The sequence below is a fragment of the Eretmochelys imbricata genome, chromosome 15 (genome assembly GCF_965152235.1).
Source record: "Eretmochelys imbricata isolate rEreImb1 chromosome 15, rEreImb1.hap1, whole genome shotgun sequence".
Classification (NCBI taxonomy): Eukaryota; Metazoa; Chordata; order Testudines; family Cheloniidae; genus Eretmochelys; species Eretmochelys imbricata.
The window spans coordinates 15,292,379-15,312,466 of NC_135586.1; the positions used below are offsets into that span (position 1 = coordinate 15,292,379).

Consider the following 20,088-nt stretch of genomic DNA (forward strand, 5'->3'; position numbering starts at 1 on the left):
AGCTAAAGACTTCTCTGAGGAGAAGGTGGATAGAAGAGGCCTTCACTATTCAAATGTTTCAAGGGACTTTCTCAGGAGGGTTTGGCAAGGGCTCAGAGGAAGAATTTTTTTTTTTCTTTTAAACATGGAAATGCTAAAGACACTAAAAAACAGCGCATCTCAGCACTTGGATCAAGAGATCCATTCTCCCCACGGGTGCCCCATGACTCACACTGACAGAGTCTAGGAGCAACAAGACAAGGGCACTAGAACCACCATGGTGGTGTGGGGAGGGCAAAGGAGTGGGGACAAGTGTGTTCTGTGGAACATGACACCAGGCCAAGGCTCAGCAAGGTTTGGTTTGTCTATTGCATGGAGCCTGGATTCCAGTTTCCTCAGTTCATTCAAATGACCCAAAAAACTTCTTATGGACTAGTCTACCTTAACAGAAAAACACTAGTGAAAATGAAGCTTATATTTCTTTGTTTTAATTGAACATGCTCACTTGTCTTTTTTTGGTCTAAAACTTAAAAAAAAAAAAGTTTTTTGTTTTGAAAACAAGACATGCAGGGTTCAGTGAACCCTACGGATACAGAGGATAACGGTTTTGAGCCGGGAGGGAAGGGGGCGGGGGGGGGAGTGTGTAAACCTTACTCAGTTCAGAAGGGATGATTCTACTGGCTGTGAATTTTTACCACCACACTCCACCAGTCATGGGAGGCTTGAAATAAGCCATAGCTTTCCACAAGGTCACGCCAACAAAGTCGAGGGGCCAAGAATCGGCAGGCTAAACTCTCTGTCTTCTCTCCTAAACCAATAGCAGCTGTTGGCTGTGATGTCTTAGGCAGATGTTGCAAAAACGTTTTGTTGCTTTTTTCATTTTGAGGTGTATGTGTGTGCGCGCGTGAGCAATTTTCTAAAAGGGAGGATATGAAACACTTTGGTTTTTTTTTTTTCCCCCTCCTCCCCATCTTATTGCACTCTGGATTCTAGTAAGTTATAGGCTGCTACTCCCCTCACCCTCTGTCCTGCCAGGTGTTTACACACTGACCCAGATGTGCTGGAAGAATGGAGGATGAGGGGACCTTTTTTCCATAGCATCCAGGTTCAATAAACAAAGCTGGAAAGGGCCCAAAAGCTCTAAGAAGTTTCCTTCCTTTTATCTAAAAGTGACTACAAAAAGCCAAGAGTTTGCTGAGTGAACCATTCTAAGCATCTATGCACTGGGGTCTCTGGCTTAATACATTTTTGTCTTTGGCCGAGCTTTGCTTTAATATTTTTCTAGCTGACTTTTGATGGAAGGACGGGGTGGTAAAAAAATCCCTTAATTTTAATTTAGCTTCTACTTTATACATTTACTTACAATAAAAAAAAAATACCTGCCTAATCTTTCACTAACCATCTTATTGTTCTCATGAATTCAAGAGGTAGCAAAGGTAACGGGTCTGTTCACACAGACTCGCTCTTTAGTGAGGGAGGAAAGCTAAAAACATACACACACACAAAAATAAAATAAAAAAAATTAAAAAAAAAAGTACCTAAGGAACTTGTAGCAAGTCCAGCCTACATCAAACCCCTTCCCTACCCCACCCACCCCAAGAATTAACCTCAGACCTTCCAGTTCAAACATTCACATAAACATTACAATGGTTTTTCCTTTAATAAAACAAGTACCTCTAAGCAAAGAATATTCATACGAAACTACTAGAAAAGTAAAGACTACCCCCTGCTCACTGAAAGAAATTTCCAGGGCACCCACACCCCTGTTCAGTCATGGGTAAGGCTGCAGAGGTGGCGAGGAGGGGTGAGGCATGTGGTTAGGTATGCCAAGGTTAAAGACTAAACCCAAAAGGGGAAAAAAAAAAAAAAAAAAGTGTTGCCATTTCCTGAACTGAAACACTACGTGGCACACACCTAGGTAGACTGCTTTAGCCATCTCCACCTCATGGGGAAGGATGACGACTCCCATCACCATCACAGCTTCCCACAGAATTTAAATGGGCTGCCAACCCTGTCACAGTCAGTCCACAGCTTCTGCACTGGGTACAGCAAAAGCAATGCTTTGTGGTTTTGTAACACATTGTTAGAAAATGGGGTTCATTTTTTTTTTTTTTTTAAATTTTTTTGTTTTTTAAAGGAGTCGCAAGAAATGCCCTTATTGAATCTGGTTGTAAGGACATTAGTAATGTAACATTAATGCAAAAGGAAAGGCAAAGCCCACAGAGTAGCCAGTGGATAACACGTTCCACTTGCACTTTTTGTTAGTGCAGAAAATAACACTTGATCAATGTCTATAAAGCACTACAGGAGTGCCAAGGAAGAGGGGGGCGGGGGAATAAAGAGTTGGTACAGCCCCAGCTGATCAGATGGAATGTCTCTCCCCCATTCCCACTTACCATCCAACAGGCAGGAGACCTCACTCCTGCTACCTGGGTGGAGGGATCAAAAGAGAGACCAAGTCAACACCCACAAAAATAAATGGCATTTCTTGCCACGCCACTGAGATTTAGAAAAGGGGGGGGTGGGGTGGGGAATGATTTGAGAGGGGCATCAGCTTGGCTGTGGACCTACGTTTCTTTGTCTTTTATTAAAAAAAAAAAATTTTAAAGCTACGTTTGTTTAGGCCGCCCATGACTGAATAGAGGAGGGGAGTTGCCCTCTTAAGCAGCAAGTCTACAGAAAGGTAAATCACTGCGGATGGGCTTGAAGCTCATTCTGGAGTCTTTGGCTTATGTGGGAGAGGTATGCATTCGCAGGTGGCTGATCAGATTGCGCTGCTGGGTGAATTTCCCACCACACAGTTGACATTCGTAGGGTTTTTCTCCTGAGTGGACACGCATATGCTCTGTCAGTCGGTACTGCCGGGTAAAGCGCATCCCGCATTCCTCGCAAGCAAAGGGCTTGAGCCCTAAATGGCTGCGCATGTGCCGTGTCATGGTGCCCCGCTGTGTGAACATCTTGCCGCAGATGTTGCAAGGGAAGGGCCGTGTCAGCCAGTGAGTCTTCTCATGCTGCCGCAGAGTGGCTGGATCCTTGTAGCTCTTCTCGCATACTGAACACTTAAAGGGCCGGGATTCTGCAGCATAGGGCTGGTTAGGGTTGGACAAATCCTCAGCTTCCTCCTTGTCGCCATATGTGCCTTCCTCCTTGATGTAGAGGTCTTCCTCAGTGTGCGTCTCTACGTGGGCGTTGAGCTGCTCGGAGCTGGGGAAGCCCTTGCCACAGGGGATGCAGACATACAGGTTGTCACCGTAGGCCACAGGCTCAAACCCCTCCTGCCGGTAGACGTAGTTGGCGCTGGTGTGCCCCCCACTCTCACACTCGCTCTGTCCACTGTCATCGCTCATCTCCTTGCCGTTTTCTATCTCCTCTTTACACTGGAATGCCTGCTCCGGGCCATAGGCGTTGCTCAGGTTCCGCTCGGCCGACTTGGACAAGGGACCCACCAGGATGCCATTGGGTAGCCCCTCGCCTTCCTCGCCACCTTTGCCCCCCTCTTTCCGGTCAAAAGCATTGTCTTTCTTGATCCACTCCTTCTTGCGCGCCGAGTGCCGGAGGCTCTTGCGCTGGCCGCTCTCCGCCAGGGAGTGGCTCTCCTCGTTCATGTCCATCTCCATGGGCTCGCTGCTGTCTGCTGCACTCTGGGGGGCTCCGGCTGCAGACTCGTCGAATGATGAGGCACTGTTGGCTGCGGGGGCTGAGGCAGATTGGGGAGAGCCGTGCTGGCTTTCACTGTGCTGTGTGTCGTCCTGGGAGGCTGCCGCGGGGAGCGACGGGCTTTTTTTGGACAGGTCGAGGCCGAGCTCCTGGTCGCCGCTGCTTCCATTTGCACTGCCGCCGTTCTTGCTGGCTCCCCTGCTTAAGGAGTGAGAGTTCTCTTGGTTAGAGCTGCTGATGAAGATCTCATCGTCAGAGACCTTTCCCTTTGGCAGCTCCTTTGAGTGTGAGCCCTTCATGCCCTCAGTTGACCCTGAATAACGAGTTTGGATGACTGAAGTGGTAGAAAGCCTCTGACTCCTGGGGGGTCTCCCGACACTGGGGCCGCCGGCCCTGCCAGTGAAAGACCTCCCATTCCGCTTCAGCTTCTTCCTGCAGAGAGCTGCCAGGTCGTGCAGTTGGAGGTAGCTTGCTGCGGTGAGGAGAGCATTGAAGTTCTGTTCACCGGGCTGGTCAGTCGTTAAGAGCTTCCCAGTATAAATAAAGTCCAAGATCTGTCGGAACACGGTGGGGTTCACCATGTCCGTGTCTAAGTTAATCAGGTTGTCATGCAGGACGAGGGATTTGAAATACATGCTGCTGGCTGCCAGGATGTTCTTGTGGGCACGAAACAGGGCATTTTCTACCACAATAATCACATCACAGAGGAAACCTTTGGCTCGTTGCTGGTTCAGCTGCAGTAGCAGTTGTTTGGCATGATTTGGCAGTTCCATCTCCACCTTCTCTTCCTTTCACCTTCACTTTACCACCTACAAGACAAGAGAATAAGATCTGTGAGCCCACCATTTCCACTTGGACAAACCTGTGTTTAATAGACTGGTTTAACAGACTGCTGTTTAATATTAGGTTTGACACTGACTAAGGAGTTCTGGGTGCATTCCAGCACTGCAAGCTGTGCTCCTGCTAAGAATACAGGGAGAAACATTTCTCATGCTAAAGCCTCAGGGTTTTTAAAATATATATATATATATATATATATTTTAAACACTCATGATAGGCTGAAACTACCTATCCAAAGATCAGCAGGGAAGCAATGGTTAGTTTTCAGTTTTTTTCCTTCGGCGTGAACCCTTTCAAGGGGGATGGGGAAAAAAAGCAAGCTGTTTCACCATTATTCGTATATTTGAAACATGTAAAATATTTATCATAAGCAGCAGCTTTCATTGCTTTAAATATATGGTTTCTGTCTTTGGGGTTAAAAATAATACAGGCAGCAATTTATTCCATATGCAATGCAAGTTAATTACATCGAGGTGGGAAATCGGGGGGGGGGGAGGGGTGGGGGAAGAGAAGGGGGAACTTGTAAGAGTATAAAATGTGAGTTTAAAAATTTCCCCCTGTTCAAATCCACATCCTGGTCCCCAGGAAGACAAGGACGACAAAACCAGGGCTCCAAATTAATTAGCATTGTTAAAGTTCTTTAAAGTGCTAAATGTTCATGTTACCACTCCTAAAAAAAAAAAAGCTCGTCAATAACTTTACATTATTTTCTTGGATTAAAAAAGAAAAATGAAATAATAGTACACAAGGGTTTTGTTTAAACAGATGAATCGCCTATCTCATGTTTCCTCTCTCATTCTGTCCCCTGAATGATGGTGAGATTAAAGACCACAAACACCTTTTCTATCCATATATTGCATATTTTTTATTACACACACACACAGAGTGCGCTAATATATCTGGACTTTTAATGTTGGCAGCACGACTGACTTTTAAACATCATAAAAATCCACTGGCTTTCCAAGCACTATTTTATCTTTTGAAATGCATGGCAAGGGGGAAAATCAAGATCAATTACATTTGAGGATTTCCTGGGTATTACATGGAATACTTGACACTAACCCTCTATTATGCGCATTGTATTTGGATTTCCAGTTCCTTTTATACTTCATTAGCTGGATTTCATACACACAGAATCCAGCCCTGTACTTCACTGATCTCAGCATTCAAATTCTGTGGAGGCATTTCCCTGACATCTATTTTAAAAAGTACCTGTTCCCTCCCAGCCAAACGAGTTTTGGGTAACCGATCTGGGGTTAATGAACTTCCTCCAGATAGAAATGTAAGTTTCCTCTTAAAAAAAAAAAAGTTTGTGATTTTTCTCATTATAAATGGTTGCTTAAATTCATTGGTCTCTATTAAACACCAAACATACAACACACGTCAACACGTTCTCTAGACCTTGGTTAATTAGTTTGTAGATTATCCTCTATTCTTCTCCCTCTAGTGAACCTCAAGAATTAATTCCAATTAACTTTTGACCCAGAACTGGAATAAAACCACTATCATCTTCATTATGAAGCTCTTACCCAGGGAGAGTTCATACTGAAGTAATTGAATATAAGGACTGGTCTCCAAAAATCAGCAGTAAGCAACATGAGAAGTGAGAACAGAGAATTAAGCAGAGCGTTTGGAGGCCATAAAAGTTCTGGCTGGATTCTCTTGGATATACAGCATCTGCCAGAGCGTGTTCATGCTTTTAACCATCTCTGTGACTTGGGCCTGTTCCACACAGTTTTTGTACCAATTTAACTATTTCAGTTAAAGCTGTGATTTTATACTGATATTGTTAAATCAGTACAACCGCTACAATTGACACACAAACAGTTATATTGGTATAAAGGCACCTTATACCAGTAGATCTTATTGCTATAACTTTAAGTACCTTTGCACTGATATAACTGTCACCACACTAGATGTGCCAACTTAACAAGACCAGTTTCAAATCAGTCTAGTTAAAGCAGCCCAGGAATGGAGGGTAGACCAGCCCTTGGATTTCTAAAAGGAAAAGAAGGGAAACGGGGTGGGCAAAGGCTGAAGGTTCCAGTGTGCTGACAACTCCTTTAGAATACTCCAAAATATTCTCCCTCCCATTTGTCTACATCTTTCTAGTTCCCTCCATGCTCATATGAAATCCAGAATTGTAGTGAAAATTTGCTTCCACTAGGTCTCTTTCAGCATTACAAGCTTCTCTCCCACTCCCCATCCTGCTGTCTATCATTCAAATGGCTTTCTCCAAGGAAACAGGCCTGGAATATAGTATTCTGGTAGCAGTGAAGGGGTTAACTTCCTCTTTTTAAGCTCAGTAAGTTAGTTACCAGTTAATGTTTTTATTACTTGTGCTTCCCATTACCCCATTCAGACCCACCTTATCCCTCTGGGTCAAGTCTCATGTACTCAGGCTAAAGAAATATTGAATTATGTTGTCAATCTCGAGGCTTGAAGGGAAAAAAAAAAAATCCATGCTACCATTAGCCAGTGGTAAATGGTTAAGAGTTTGCCATCAATTTCTGTGCCATGCAGGCTTTCACTGGACAGCAGAGTTTCTAGCTCTTATGGCTGTATAGAAAACCTTCCAAATATAAGCCAATGCAAAGCTTTCTTCCCAAGTCGGCTAACAGGCTGCTCCCCCAGTGCTTCCACGGCTGCTAACAGTTTGCAAGGCAGTCAGTTTACTCTTCTACAAGAAGACTCACTTTTTACATCTGGCTAGTAGGTGGATCTGACAGCAAGTAGGTGTTTGGTAAAATTTTCAAATCATGTTCATTATCCACATTCATCCAATCCAGTGCTCGCGCACACATACTTGGTATTTGAATTTAAATACCGAGAGCTACATTCACTGGTACACCCTGGCTGTTCTGTATTGTCTCAGTAACACAAGGCAACCAGAGCGTACTGGTGAATCCGGCCTCTACTGTGCAGAAGTTTAACACTGTTCCCAGAGATGGGTGGATGCTAGAAAGGGTGGAGGACAAAGAATAAAATACAAGCCTGAGCAAAATAGTAATTATTCATTTCTTCTCCCCTCCCCATATGGCATTTCTGTCTGGTAGGGAAGCACACACTAGCTGCATGAAAGACTAGGGTCTCCACTATTTGATACTGACAAGCACTTTAAAAAACTATGCATGCTGTAATTAGCCAAACTGGAGAGTTGCAGCACACATCCACTTTGTCTGGTTTTCATGGCTTGTTTCCGGAACTCCTGATTAAGGGGAAGAGACAGCAGCACACAAAAGCACCAGACACCCACATTTATCATCTAGTCATGTAAAATATGACTAACTTCTGCGTCATCGAGCCATATGGACAGGGAAGGGGAGAAAAACGTTACTTACAACATAACTAAATACAACACCTACACATAAATAAATACCTATTGCTCAAGCAGAGCAAATGGTCAGCTAGTTGCATTGTTCTCACTAACAGTATGATTGTTGTTCTATGTGCATATAACACCCCTTCCCACAAAAAGAGAGTGATTTTAAGCTGTTCCATAAAGGAAATATGTGGGAAGGAAAATGAGAGACAATAATAAGTCTTGCCTAGCCAGACAAATGAGAAATTTAGTAGGTTACTGAACTAAAACCCAACTTATTTCACAGTTTATGTCACTTGGAAATAGTGATGTCCAGGCAAATTTGTATATACAGAACATGCAATATGCCTGAATTGCAAATGCCAGTCTGATATAAGGCTTTGCAGAGATTAAAGGGCTCCTGCAGTTGCTCAGGGGAAAGACCTTTGATTAAATCATATCAAATAAATCAGGGAACTAGCTGAAGTAGCTGGCATATTCATTTCCACGTTACAGCACAAATGCCAACTATGGAAGTAACTATCCTAAATGGGCAAGTCAGTACTTGGAGGGGTGGGAAGAAAGAAGTTTTGAATTTTAACTCTTATTTATGAGATATGAAAATACGTCTGTGACCTTCCTTCCTAAGTCAGTCTTCTTTAGTTTTTTTAGCATGGTGCGTGTTCTTTAATGACGACTGCTTATTACAGAGCTTCAATTTGTGTCTTTGTGCATCAGCATCACAAGTATTAAGTAATTACTACCACACATTGCTATTTTGTGGCACTCATGAAAAACAGTGAGCTTTCTAAAGCAATCATGGAGTAGCAGAGATGGGGTTGAAGATTTTAAAACCAGTAATTTTCAATTTTCAACTTCAAGCACTCCAATGCAACGTAACGGATTAAGTGTTCCCCAGACTAGAGATTCCTGTTGATTTAGCAGCAACAGTGTAGTGAACTCCATGAAGCAGCACTGTCCCAGGCCAGGTCTAGAGGCACTTTGCCAGTTTAGCTATATCAGTATACTGTACTAGCAAAAAGCTCCTAGTGTGGACACAGCTTATTTCAGCCCCCCCAAGCAAAATAAGCTTTACCAGCAAAAGCAGGCGGCACAACTATGCCAGCAGATATTTGTAGTGTAGACCTGGCCTTTATCTGTATCTTCTGAAGTGCTCAGCAAATCATCATAAATCCATTACAGACATTGGTCCAGAACTGACCAGCTCCAAACACCTACTTAACAGGGATGCATCCTGAGATGGAGTGCATCCTCTTGTTCACTAGATGGGTGCAGGAATTGTTCAGCAATCCATAGCATTTAGGAGACTATACAATCCCTAGGATGCTCCCAAACAGTAAGGAACAGCATAGATCCAATTAAAAAAAATACCACAGCATTCCAAATAAATAAATGGTGAACTTTACAACTTTATTATAAATACCTGGTGCACCTGTATCATAGCTCTGAAAGGGGACAGGATATTAAAGCTTTACAACTGTATTAGTGCTGAATGCTCAAGAGAGCTTCCTGAAAAAACCCAAAACAACAACTGTGGAGCATCAAATGCTAAGACTGTTTTTGGACCACTGAAAGAAGCCTTGCTCTATTCTAGGGGAAGGAAATAAAAAACAAAAGTTGTTCCATTCCAGGAGTAGCATGGGCACAGTGGGATTTCAGATGCTTTTCCATTAAGAAAGATACTTTAAAACATGGCAGACTCTCTTTGCTGTGTAGGAGACTTATTACTGACATTTGTGATCAAACACAATGGAGCGTCCTTTGCATACTGTCTAGGACCAAACAGAACTAGGGGTGTATTGGTCACATAGTAGTAGAGATAACCCAGTTATAAAGGAAGGCTCCTGCCCAGTTTCAGTGACCCTGCAGTAACAGCAACCGCTTAGTATACACCGTTTCCAGAAGTGTGAACTTCATCAAGGATCCTGATGCACAATAAAGGAAGGAAACAAAATGGGAGTCTTAGCGTTCCAGGGAATTCACCCCCACCCACAGCCAGAGACTAGCTAATGGAAAAATGGGAGAGAACAGAAATGTTATGCTTCTAAGATATTACACACAATGAACAGCATTAAAATAAACCTACACTAACTAGGAGCTGGCAGTGTCTTCATAAGCAATATTGCCTAAGGAACTGGATGCTTGTGAGAATTGATAATCAATTTATTAAATCAGTGGCTCAAAGCCAAACTAGGGCATATTCTGGTCTGATGGGCATTGAATACAGCGTAGAACATACCATGTGCTCTAAGAGCTTTGCTGCTTTATTACAAAGTGAGAACAACTTAATCCTCTCTCCATTTACCATCAAGACTTCGGAAAGGAAATTGGTTAAAATTAGACTGTCAAAACACATACAAACAGTAACAAAAAATAACTACTTAGGATGAAATACTAAATGCCACTACAGCGCTTTAGGATTGTTTAAGGACCATAAAAAAAAGATAATTACACCCATCCCCAAAGCAAATCCCAAAGAAACGAAGACTGTAACTATCTTTGCAACCTATGGCAGGAGACGCTATTTGATTTCACTGCTGAGTTTCAGACTGGAGTGTTAGACAGTGTTTATATTTTGAAAGGAACACCAGTGAAGCAAAGAATAGTTCCACAGCAGACCTAACGAATCCCTCGCTTCATTTAGAGAATTTGTGGGCGGCAGAGAGGCTAGATATGGAGAAGCTGTGTATTAAAATAACTCTATGATTGATAAAAATCTAACATGGAGATCAGAAGCTCTGTATCAAATTAGATGCCATTAAACTTTAGCCTGCCTTGCACATTTTAATATACGAAGGAAAAAGTGGTATTCTCCTTGACTGCCTGCTGTCCCCAGCAGCTCTGCAGCACTCCGGTGAACATGAACATAAAACAAACAAACGGGAAGTTTATTCCCTGTTCTGCTTTCTTCTTCCACCAATTTATTTGGGTCCCTCTAGCCTTTAACAGACAGAAGAATGCACTGTGTCCAACTGCCACCAAATTCCTGTGGGCAAGTCACTTCACTTCTCTCTGCTTCAGCTTCCCTGTCTGTAAAATGGGGTGACAACACTTAGCCCTTTTCAAGAGGCTTGGGTGAAAAAGGGCTTTATCAGGATGTATTCCTACTCTAACGCTCCCTTCACCCCACGGCCATCTGCGCTGTGGGAATACTGCCCACATGTTAATTTCATCGTGGTCTTTGGGACGAGGCATAGGAAACGTGGGCTCTCACGGATGCGCACCTCCCTGCAGACTGGTGGTGCCTCACAGGTTCCCTGGGGAGCTGCAAATGCCCCGTAATTAAACACACACGGGGTGCATGCGTTCAGCTCTAAAGCAGTCAAAGCTGGCCCTAGGGATGTGCTGATAGTGATATCCCAAATGGCAACCTCCCATCCCCTGAACACAGTCAAAGCACTGGAGCTGAAGCAGCATCAATAAAGTCCCCCTTTTCATTCTCTCTCTCTCTTTAAAAAAAAAAAAAAAAGAAGAAGAAGAGGATCAGCAAAAGCTCTAGGTGGAAGGGGTGAAACCCCAGGAGATCCAGGTGGGAAACTGGACGCAGCACCATGGTGTTCATGGAGAGAGAGTCTCACACTTCATCTCAATATATTTCAGACTAGCCCTGCAAGCAATACAAGGGCAGAGGTGTGCACAGCAGGGGCCAAGCAGCATGCACAGCAGGAAGCGGCTGCACAGTTAAAGCGGTAGGAATGGGGATGGGGGAGAGAAGGGAGGAGTGCGATATCTTGTCAAACCATAGGGTAAGATGTTGGGAAATTAACGTGAGCCACACTTGGGCTGCTGTGGTGAAATTAGTACTGTGCAGAACTGCTCTCAAAAAGAAAGGGAGCCTCTGCTTACTAAAGCAAATGCCTCAGAATTGCTGCAGAATCTGTTCTGCTTGGTTTTTGACACAAGCATCCTTGGGTTTGGTAGCCCGTGTTGTGATGTCTGGACATGAAGCACGAGGGGAAAAACAAGCTCAGCAGCTAGGGACCCCTGGCTTCTGTCCTCAAAATGTGAAGAGCAAAAAGGTTTGAGGATTCCTGCAGCACCGTGTCCTCCTGCCCAAAAGGTAACAAGCAGCGCCAGATACCTGATGCATAGCAAACTGCACATGGGGCAGAAAAACTCAAGAGGGTGAAGAATGCAGGGATTCCTTAAGGCTATTATGTGTTGACAATACCAGGAAAACAAAGGGCGATCAGGTCTGCGTGAAGCTGCAGCAAAGCAGGGGCAACTTGTTATGTGTTGAAACTCGGAGCATTAGAATGCACGTTAACCACTTTGTTGCCGCTTACCATGCCAGGTACATTGGGCTAAGGGCACCTCCATCCAGTGCTGCCTGACGTGCCAGGTACATCCCATGATGTTCCATTGAAATCACAACAGGCCATCAATAGAACGTGGCTGCACAGATGCTGAATGAAGAACCAGCAGGGACGCTGTTAAATGCAATTAAAAAACTGCAATCAAAATTGAAACGTACATTTCAAATGGCCACCTAATTTAAAGACAACAACAACTGCTTCTATCATTAACCCCCTCTCAGACTGTTGAGCTGCACAGGGCAGGGATGTGCAAACATTATGGGGAACCCCTTGCAAACCTCTTGGATCCTTTTCCCTGGCAACCTCCTTTCTCAGAAATACAAGAACCCGAAGAGCTTCAGATGGGAACACGGAAATGCTTCCCAGGGAATAGCTGTCCATAAGACACCTTCATCACCTCATTTTGCCCCCTGAAGGCTATCTAGCAACTAGACACTACAGTGATGGGTGATTTAGAAATGCTTCTCCATTGTTGAAGTCTTCATGCCACAATCTTCAGAGTCCCATACTCTGCACGATGCTTTTCGCATGGCTTTGAAGGAGCACTTCTAAAAGCTGCCACTGCCCTACCTTGAAATCCGCCTGTCACAGAACTGCCATCGCGTTAAGCCAATCTGGTTTCCTGTGGACCCAGTTATATACAGAAAGGGAAAGAGTCCATTATTCCAAGACTGAACCTCAGGGCATGGCCTACTGTATCGCACTACAGTGGCACATCTGCAGCTCTCCCGGGGACGCACCGTAGCGTAGAGGCTTCTTGCGCTGACGGAAGAGGCTTTTCCCCCTACCTAGTTAATCAGTCTCTCCAAGAGGCAGCAGGTAGCTGTGTTTACACCAGGGATTAGATCAACCTAACTACAGCACTCATGGCACAAAAACGGTTCACAGCCCTGTGTGACGTAGCTCTGCTGATCTAATTTTTAAGCATAGACCAGGCCTCAGTGTACCACAATGATAACGGAGCTCTGACGATTTAGGACTTTCACTGTGTCTCAGTGATTGAGGATTAAACCGATTCATGGCAAACTACACCACGGTCCCCACCTAAAACTTAGGTCCATCTAACTACATTGCTCAGGGCTGTGAAAACGTTATGTCCTGTGCGACCAGATAGCTCAACCTACTCCCCGTTGCAGACACAGCTAGGTGGACAGAAGAATTCTTCCATTGACCTAGCTACCGCCTCGCAGAGAAAAACCCCTTCCATCGTTGCAGGAAGCAGCTACACTGCAGTGCTGCAGCTGAAGGTTGCTATACATTAAAAATGTATAATTCCACCTTTTCTGCTGAAAAGAAAAGCTTATGCGACCTCCCCATTTTAAGTGAATGTTACATAGATGCTCCAGGCTTGTGAAACTTAGTGCAACTCCTACAACCGCAGAGCCTCCTCCCTCAGGAGTTAGCATAATCAAATAAAGAAGGATTACTGAGAAGGATAATCCTTTGGATGAGACATTAAATATGGGTCCCTTTATAGGGCTGTTTGTAAAAGAGGTATATACCACTTGTGAAATCAGGGAAGTAATTAAAACTAAATTTTGCTTCAAATTGGAGGAGAGCCTGCAAAGCACTTTTAATGCTGTGAATGTTGTTGTCAGGTGAACACAGTTACACAATATGTCTGGGCCTGATAAACCAGGGGTTCAAGGACAGAACATGGCAAACATTCTTTCCCTTCCCCACACTGTCTCCCAGCATCCCTCCTACTATTGGTCTACCTGGAAGCCTGTGGACATTCTTGTACCCACCCCCAAAAGACTCGGCCGGGGGGGGGGCGGGGGGGGAGGTAGGCTTTAAAGGAGGACAAGGTAAAACTCAGGAAGAGGAAGGATGGCTGGAAAGTTCCTAGACAGCATTTGATTTTTGGGCTCAGGCCTACCTGGCTTATCAGGCATAGTTTTTATGAGGGACTGTGTTGATATTTCATAATTTTCTCAGCAAAAGTAGAAATTACAATCTACAAAGCTTGTCCAAGAGGAAATAAACCCCCTGCCTAGCTTCATAGGTACTCATGGACTAGAAAACTTGCCTAGCTTCACAGGACTCTCAGCAACGAGGTTCTGCTCCCCCGTTAGGGAGCAACACATTATACATTTGCATAGCTCTAGTTCTTTTTGCCTGCCTTGTGTGCCTGTCCAGCTGGGAGTTAATGATTGGATAGCACTTCTCAAGTAAGTTACGATCCTGGCCATCATTTCCATGTCCCAGAAAAAAAATCAAACTGCAAGACACCTTCACTGTAATGAATTTCCTTAAAAGGGATTGATAGTAAATGAGGACCACTGGCCTTGCAGCTATAAAGCTCCTCCCTGGAGAGGATACAGAATGCAGAGAGAAGGTTCTTCATTCTGCCTGGACGTGTGCTGGGTTCAGGCCCGAAATATACAGAAAGCCGAACCAATACCACCTGTCACTTTTGTAACTAAATCATTTTTATGCTGAAATAACAGGCCTTTTGCATTAAGATTATAGCTGTCAAAACAGGCCAGATTTATTGACAAGATTTCATCAAACAAAGGTGAAATTTAAGCACATACACTCCTACTGACCCAGTTTACACTGGACCAGGATCAGCAGTGCAGAACCGGTTTAAAATGGACCACTGCCAGTGTGAAAAGCTGGGTTTAACAGAGTGTCTGTATTAGCTTAGGCACAAGGGTTTCAGCCCCTGCGAACTGGAACCTTTACCTCTCGGCTCTTTCTGGAGTAAGCCAATGACATCCAGGCTGTGGGTAAGCTACTGCTGAGTATATAATGGTGGCTGCATGTGCCAACACTAACTCTGTGAAGCACGTGGCGATACCCAGCTTAGGAGGGGGGTGCTGAGCAACGCATTAAAGCATTTCTGGAATCTGGAGTGAGACAGCAGTTCAAATGCAGATTTACATACAGATTACAGCAATTTGCTACTAGCTACTGTGAAGCAAGAAGCTCTGCTCAGTGGTTTCTGCTGTAAGGGAAAAATAGCTTGCGGAAACAACACAGAACTGTTTAAATAAAGATACATTTCCCACTGGTGGAGCCTCCCCATTCACACGGAGGCCAAGCTTCCCACTGGTCTCTGCTTGTGCTGCCCATCCCTAAGCAGAAATCTTGTACAGAACACGTTTGTCTACTGCTGCCCACATGAACCAGCACCCATGAAGCAGTGAAACCCTTGTGATATTTGCCAAGCATGATGGACTCCAGGGATGTAGCAGAACCATGAAACAAAAACCACAGGAGACAGGAGGAGCAGGTAGCAAGCAACAGACGCTGACACTCCTGCAACTCAGAACTGGCTGAACAAGCTCACCAAAACCTGCATTTCGACAAAACCCACCAGACAAAGGCAGCCCTAAAGCCAAGCAGTCGTCTGACACAGCCACTTATTTCAGAAAGACGTCCATATCCTTAAGCAGACCCAGCACACACAAGCAGAAGACACCCCTGACGCACCTACCAGCCGGGTCCCTTTGCCAGAAGCTGGAAATGGGCGACAGGGGATGAATCACTTGATGATTACCTGTTCTGTTCATTCCCTCTGGGGCACCTGGCATTGGCCACTGTCCGAATACTGGACTAGATGGACCTTTGGTCTGATGCAGTATGGCCGTTCTTATGTATGCAAAAATTAATCTAGCTTCTTACAGTCAGTTACCTTTGGGCCTTGATATACAGAGTTCTTCCTTTAAGATTTATCTGGATGTCCGAGACCTTTAGAAGACTTTCTTGCCTGGAGCAAGTCAAATGGTCACGGTTTCCCCTACCTGCCCTGGCTTGCCATGTTTCATTTTAGGATGGCAGGCTAGGGGACTGGGCATAGAACAACTCTCTGCCAAAGCTGGCAAGTGACTCATGAGAGGTGGAAAGAAGTCCAGGAGATTCTTTGCCCATTCAGGGGACAGAATTTACTATGCTTGTATCTTAGAGCTTCAAGAATTAGCACATTTCCTCTTTGGGTTGTAGGGTTAAAACTGAAGTCGAAAACCTCCAGGCAGGCAGGTTTCCCCTTTAATGATTTTCCTTTGCATAAAACTAGCGTGACTGACAAACCAAGCGCCATGTACAATGGCAACCAAGTCCACCATCAACACCAGCAACATGCCTGCCTGACCCATGCTGCATCACATAAAATCAACGTCCAGACTCTACAGCCACAAACTAACCTATAAACCATGAGAGCGACATTCTTCAGCCCCATCATTCATTCTCCCAACCCCTCCCGCACATCCTTTCCAACAGGGCACTGCACATGCACTGTTGCTATAAGCAGCTCTGAATACTCTGCTGAAGTCCTGCTCCAACGTGAAGCCGTGCCCCTCAGCGAACCCCAAGTATGGCTATCCCTCCAGCAAATAAAGAGGTGGTCAGGGATGGGAAAGGAGCAAACATTCCCACTGTCATAAGAGGAGCTGAACATCAGTGTGCTGGACAGCCTGGAGGATGGAGGAAGCAGTGGCTGCGGAGTTTAGTTGGCAAGGGAAGAGATTTTAGAGGTTTTAGATTTTCAGCCCCGGTCTACATTTAACATTTAGTTCAATCCAGCTACATTGCTCGGGGCTGGGGAAAATTCACACCCCTGAGCAACAGCGGCTATCGGTGGTAAGCTAAACTAGCTCCCGGTGCGGACGCTGCTGCATCAATGGAAGCATTCTGCCATTGACCTAAGTACTGCTGCTCAGGGAGGTGGAAGACCTACACCCACAGAAAAAGAGCAGTTCTGTTGATGCAGGAAGCACCTACTCTACGGGGTAGCACCCATAGTGTAGACGTACCCTTTCAGGATCCCGGAGCGGGAGGGAGCGCCCCACTCAATCTTTGGCGCTCTCCTTTGCCCGACGGTGGCTGTGCCTACACTTCACAGCTGTAGCTCCGCTATCCCGATCTACTACCACTTGCATTGTTGCAATCGCCGGTAGAGAATTAAGAGTTATAAAGTTTGTTAAACCAGGCTTTGGAGTGCTGAGGGAACGGGGCAGATCTGGAGACAGGCTCTCCCACACAAGTCCCATTTATTGTGTGTCCTCAGTGAGCTTTGCTGGTTGTGTCACGAGAGGCGCATTCCACACAGAGCTGACTGCACAGCGTGACAGTGCAATAACCCCATGCACTCACTGCTGCAGCAGCTGCCCTGAACACTCAGTGTGAAGGCAGTGATGGCAGGGGCTGAGGAGAGGAAAAGGTATATGAGCACATTTTGCGCTGCCATGAGAACTTAGACCAAGCTGTCATTACACGTCTACATCCTGACTACCAGAGAGCACAGAAGTTGGGTGTCCTCAACAGACAAAGAAATAGATTTTGTTATCACAGGTATGCAATTTTTGCCTAGACCCAAATGTCTGTGCAGCTAGTGATGACGTAACGCATTAAACAGCAAAGTCGTCATCCAGCTCCTCAGCAAGAAATGAAGGCGGTACCTTTGGCGCTCAGTTACCTTGAGCAGCCATTAATGTACTATGAATGGTTTGCTAAGTACTAACTGGTTCCTCAGCCCTGTACAGGTTTCTACACCTCAGAGAAGTCTCCACTTCTGAGTCAGCTGCTAGAAATTCTTGTCCTGGAAAGTCCTCTCCCTCCCACCAGTAAAAGGCAAAAAAGAGTAAAACCAGTGAAAGATGAAATTGGCCACAAATTCCGCAGGACAGGGCGCATGTCTTACTTTGTAAAGCACCATTTAACTTCACAGAGTACCAAACAAGGAGTAGTAAATAATAAATAATCATCATTTAGCAGAGATGCTGTCTGTAAAATTGCAAAAACACTGCTGTTCCATACCTTAATCAATGCTGTTGGTAGGACTGCCAGAGATACTGCTTGCCCTCACCTGACTTACTCCAACAAGCACCCTGTTTTTATTTTAGAGGCAATTTGGAAGATTTCCTATGCTGGACATCTGCTTTTATTGACACTGTTGAGATTAATGTTTTAACAGAGAGGTGATGAGGATGATTAAATATACTGTGGGAGATTTCTCTTCCCTTCATCCAGTAGAGTCTAATTTGCCAGTTTGCATCTGTGTACCACTAATGATTCATTTACAAAGCATCTGTGTCTGTCTAGGCTTTTATACCATGCTGAGCACCATGGTAGCTGAGCATATCACTTGCCAGTTACTTCATATAGTTTGGAGGACCAGATTTTGCTGTTACTCCATGAGAATCTCACCCTGAGTTGGTAGAGCTAGAGTCTACAGCACAGTGATGAAGGGTTCCCCACCCTTCTACCCACCACGGCTCTCTTTTAGTTCCCCACCTTCCTGTGTCGCTGAGTTTTCATGCCTACGTGTTCTGGCACCAGTTTCAAATACTGAGAGAATTCAATGTGGCACAATCTGAAGCAGATCCAACAGCACCCCTTGCAAAATTCTGTTTGCTTGGGGTGTGCGATTTTTTTGTTTTCTGGACAGGTGAGTGAGATGCCATTAGTATTTTCCATCATCACCACCACGATACAGGCAAGTGAGTAGATACTGACCTAGGCAGGTATATTGTCATAACAATTCTATAATGCCAGTTTAAAGTACATTCTATGGGTTACAAAACAATCAAGCCATGAGTATGGGGCAACTAGGAAAGTCCCATTATCAGGATTACCTATGGGTGTTTTGTTGGTAACTGCCTGAATACCCAGGGTTAAGTATTTCAAAAGTCATTCATCTTCAGTTACCACCTATGCAAACTGCTACTTTAACTGCCTATTCATTTGCTGAAGGACAGAAGCCTCAAAGAACATTTTATATGAAGACTGAATGGATTCCCTTAGTTCTTTAAGATATATTAGCACAACCTCATTTGGCAATTGCCCCCAAGGGTGCTGGGGAGCAGAGAGGTGAGGCAGATTCTATTTATAGAGGATAACACTGGAAGAAACAGGAGCTACTGGAGAATCAACCATGAGGGGTGAAGCTGTAACAATGCTGAATCTAGCAAAAGGTGCAGACACATAGTCTTTGTGCCAAAGAAAGCTCTCACAACATGCAATAGGTGGGCCCACGTTCAAGTTTTAGGCTTGGCTGGCAGGTTTCACAGGCACTCCTGATGAGAATTCACATAGGTGTATTCCAAAGCTGCAGGAGTGAAGAACTAAAAGGCTATTTAAATATAAAAAACTGCCAAGTCACTTCCTATAGAGCTCTCCCCTTCCCACTTGAAGGGGCAGGTGGTAAAAACAGCAGGTTGGACTGATTTACACTGGTTTAAATGGAGTAGTTGATCCCAGCACGTTTACAGCCATATCACTGAGATCAGAGTCTGGCTCAGCTAAACAGAACAAACTATCAGTAACCACCTCAAGAAACATGGATGCTATATATCAGGGGGGAAAAGTATGGTTACCACTCTGCCATTTCCATCTGAGCTCAATAAAATAAAGTAACAGCATCAAGGAGCTCTCTAGAAGGGATGCCAATATGCTCTTTGGAAGAATATATTTGGACTAAAACTTTACTCTTGGCATGGTGAATTCTCAAACACCTGTACCCAGTATTTAACTGCCATTGCAGGACCTTGGCTGAACAGCATTTAACCACATGGTGGGCTAACTTAAATTTAAGCATCATTGTGCCACAGTGCAGGTGCATCAGCACAATCTGCATCCTTGCTGCCTCAAACAAAACACCTGGTGAGACTCAAGCAGGTGAAGAAACCGCACTCATCAAGAACCCTAACCACACTAGGTAGGAAACAGTCATACTCTGATGCAGTCCAGCTGTCTTCAACCCCTGGTTGGTTGATTGCCTGATCAATCTACTACCCTAGCTATACAGTATTCAAGGTGATTTCTCTAGAATTCCGCAGAGGTGTCAGTCTTTAAGATAAAATACACTGCTCAGCCATTTTAAAGAACTAGAATAGCAAAAACCACCTCACCATCCATCCATCCTGCAACAAGGAACTAGTCCATCCTGCGACAGGAGGAGAAGATAACGTACTAGTAGTAGGTCTTCTCCATCCCCGACTACTATGATGCTGACGTTTTTGGAGGCTTTTC

General features: G+C 44.7%; 1 protein-coding gene across 1 annotated transcript in view; it reads right to left on the reverse strand.

Annotated features, from left to right (window-relative positions):
• Positions 1–1,592: 1,592 nt before the first annotated feature.
• HIC2 (HIC ZBTB transcriptional repressor 2) overlaps positions 1,593–20,088 on the reverse strand; it is a 95,499-nt gene continuing 77,003 nt past the window's right edge. The window contains exons 3-4 of the mRNA XM_077835055.1: positions 12,085–12,228; positions 1,593–4,445 (exon numbers count right to left, since the gene is read on the reverse strand). Coding sequence (XP_077691181.1) covers positions 2,709–4,409 — 1,701 coding nt within the window. The 5' untranslated portion in view covers positions 4,410–4,445; positions 12,085–12,228 and the 3' untranslated portion in view covers positions 1,593–2,708. The remainder of the gene's footprint in view (positions 4,446–12,084; positions 12,229–20,088) is intronic.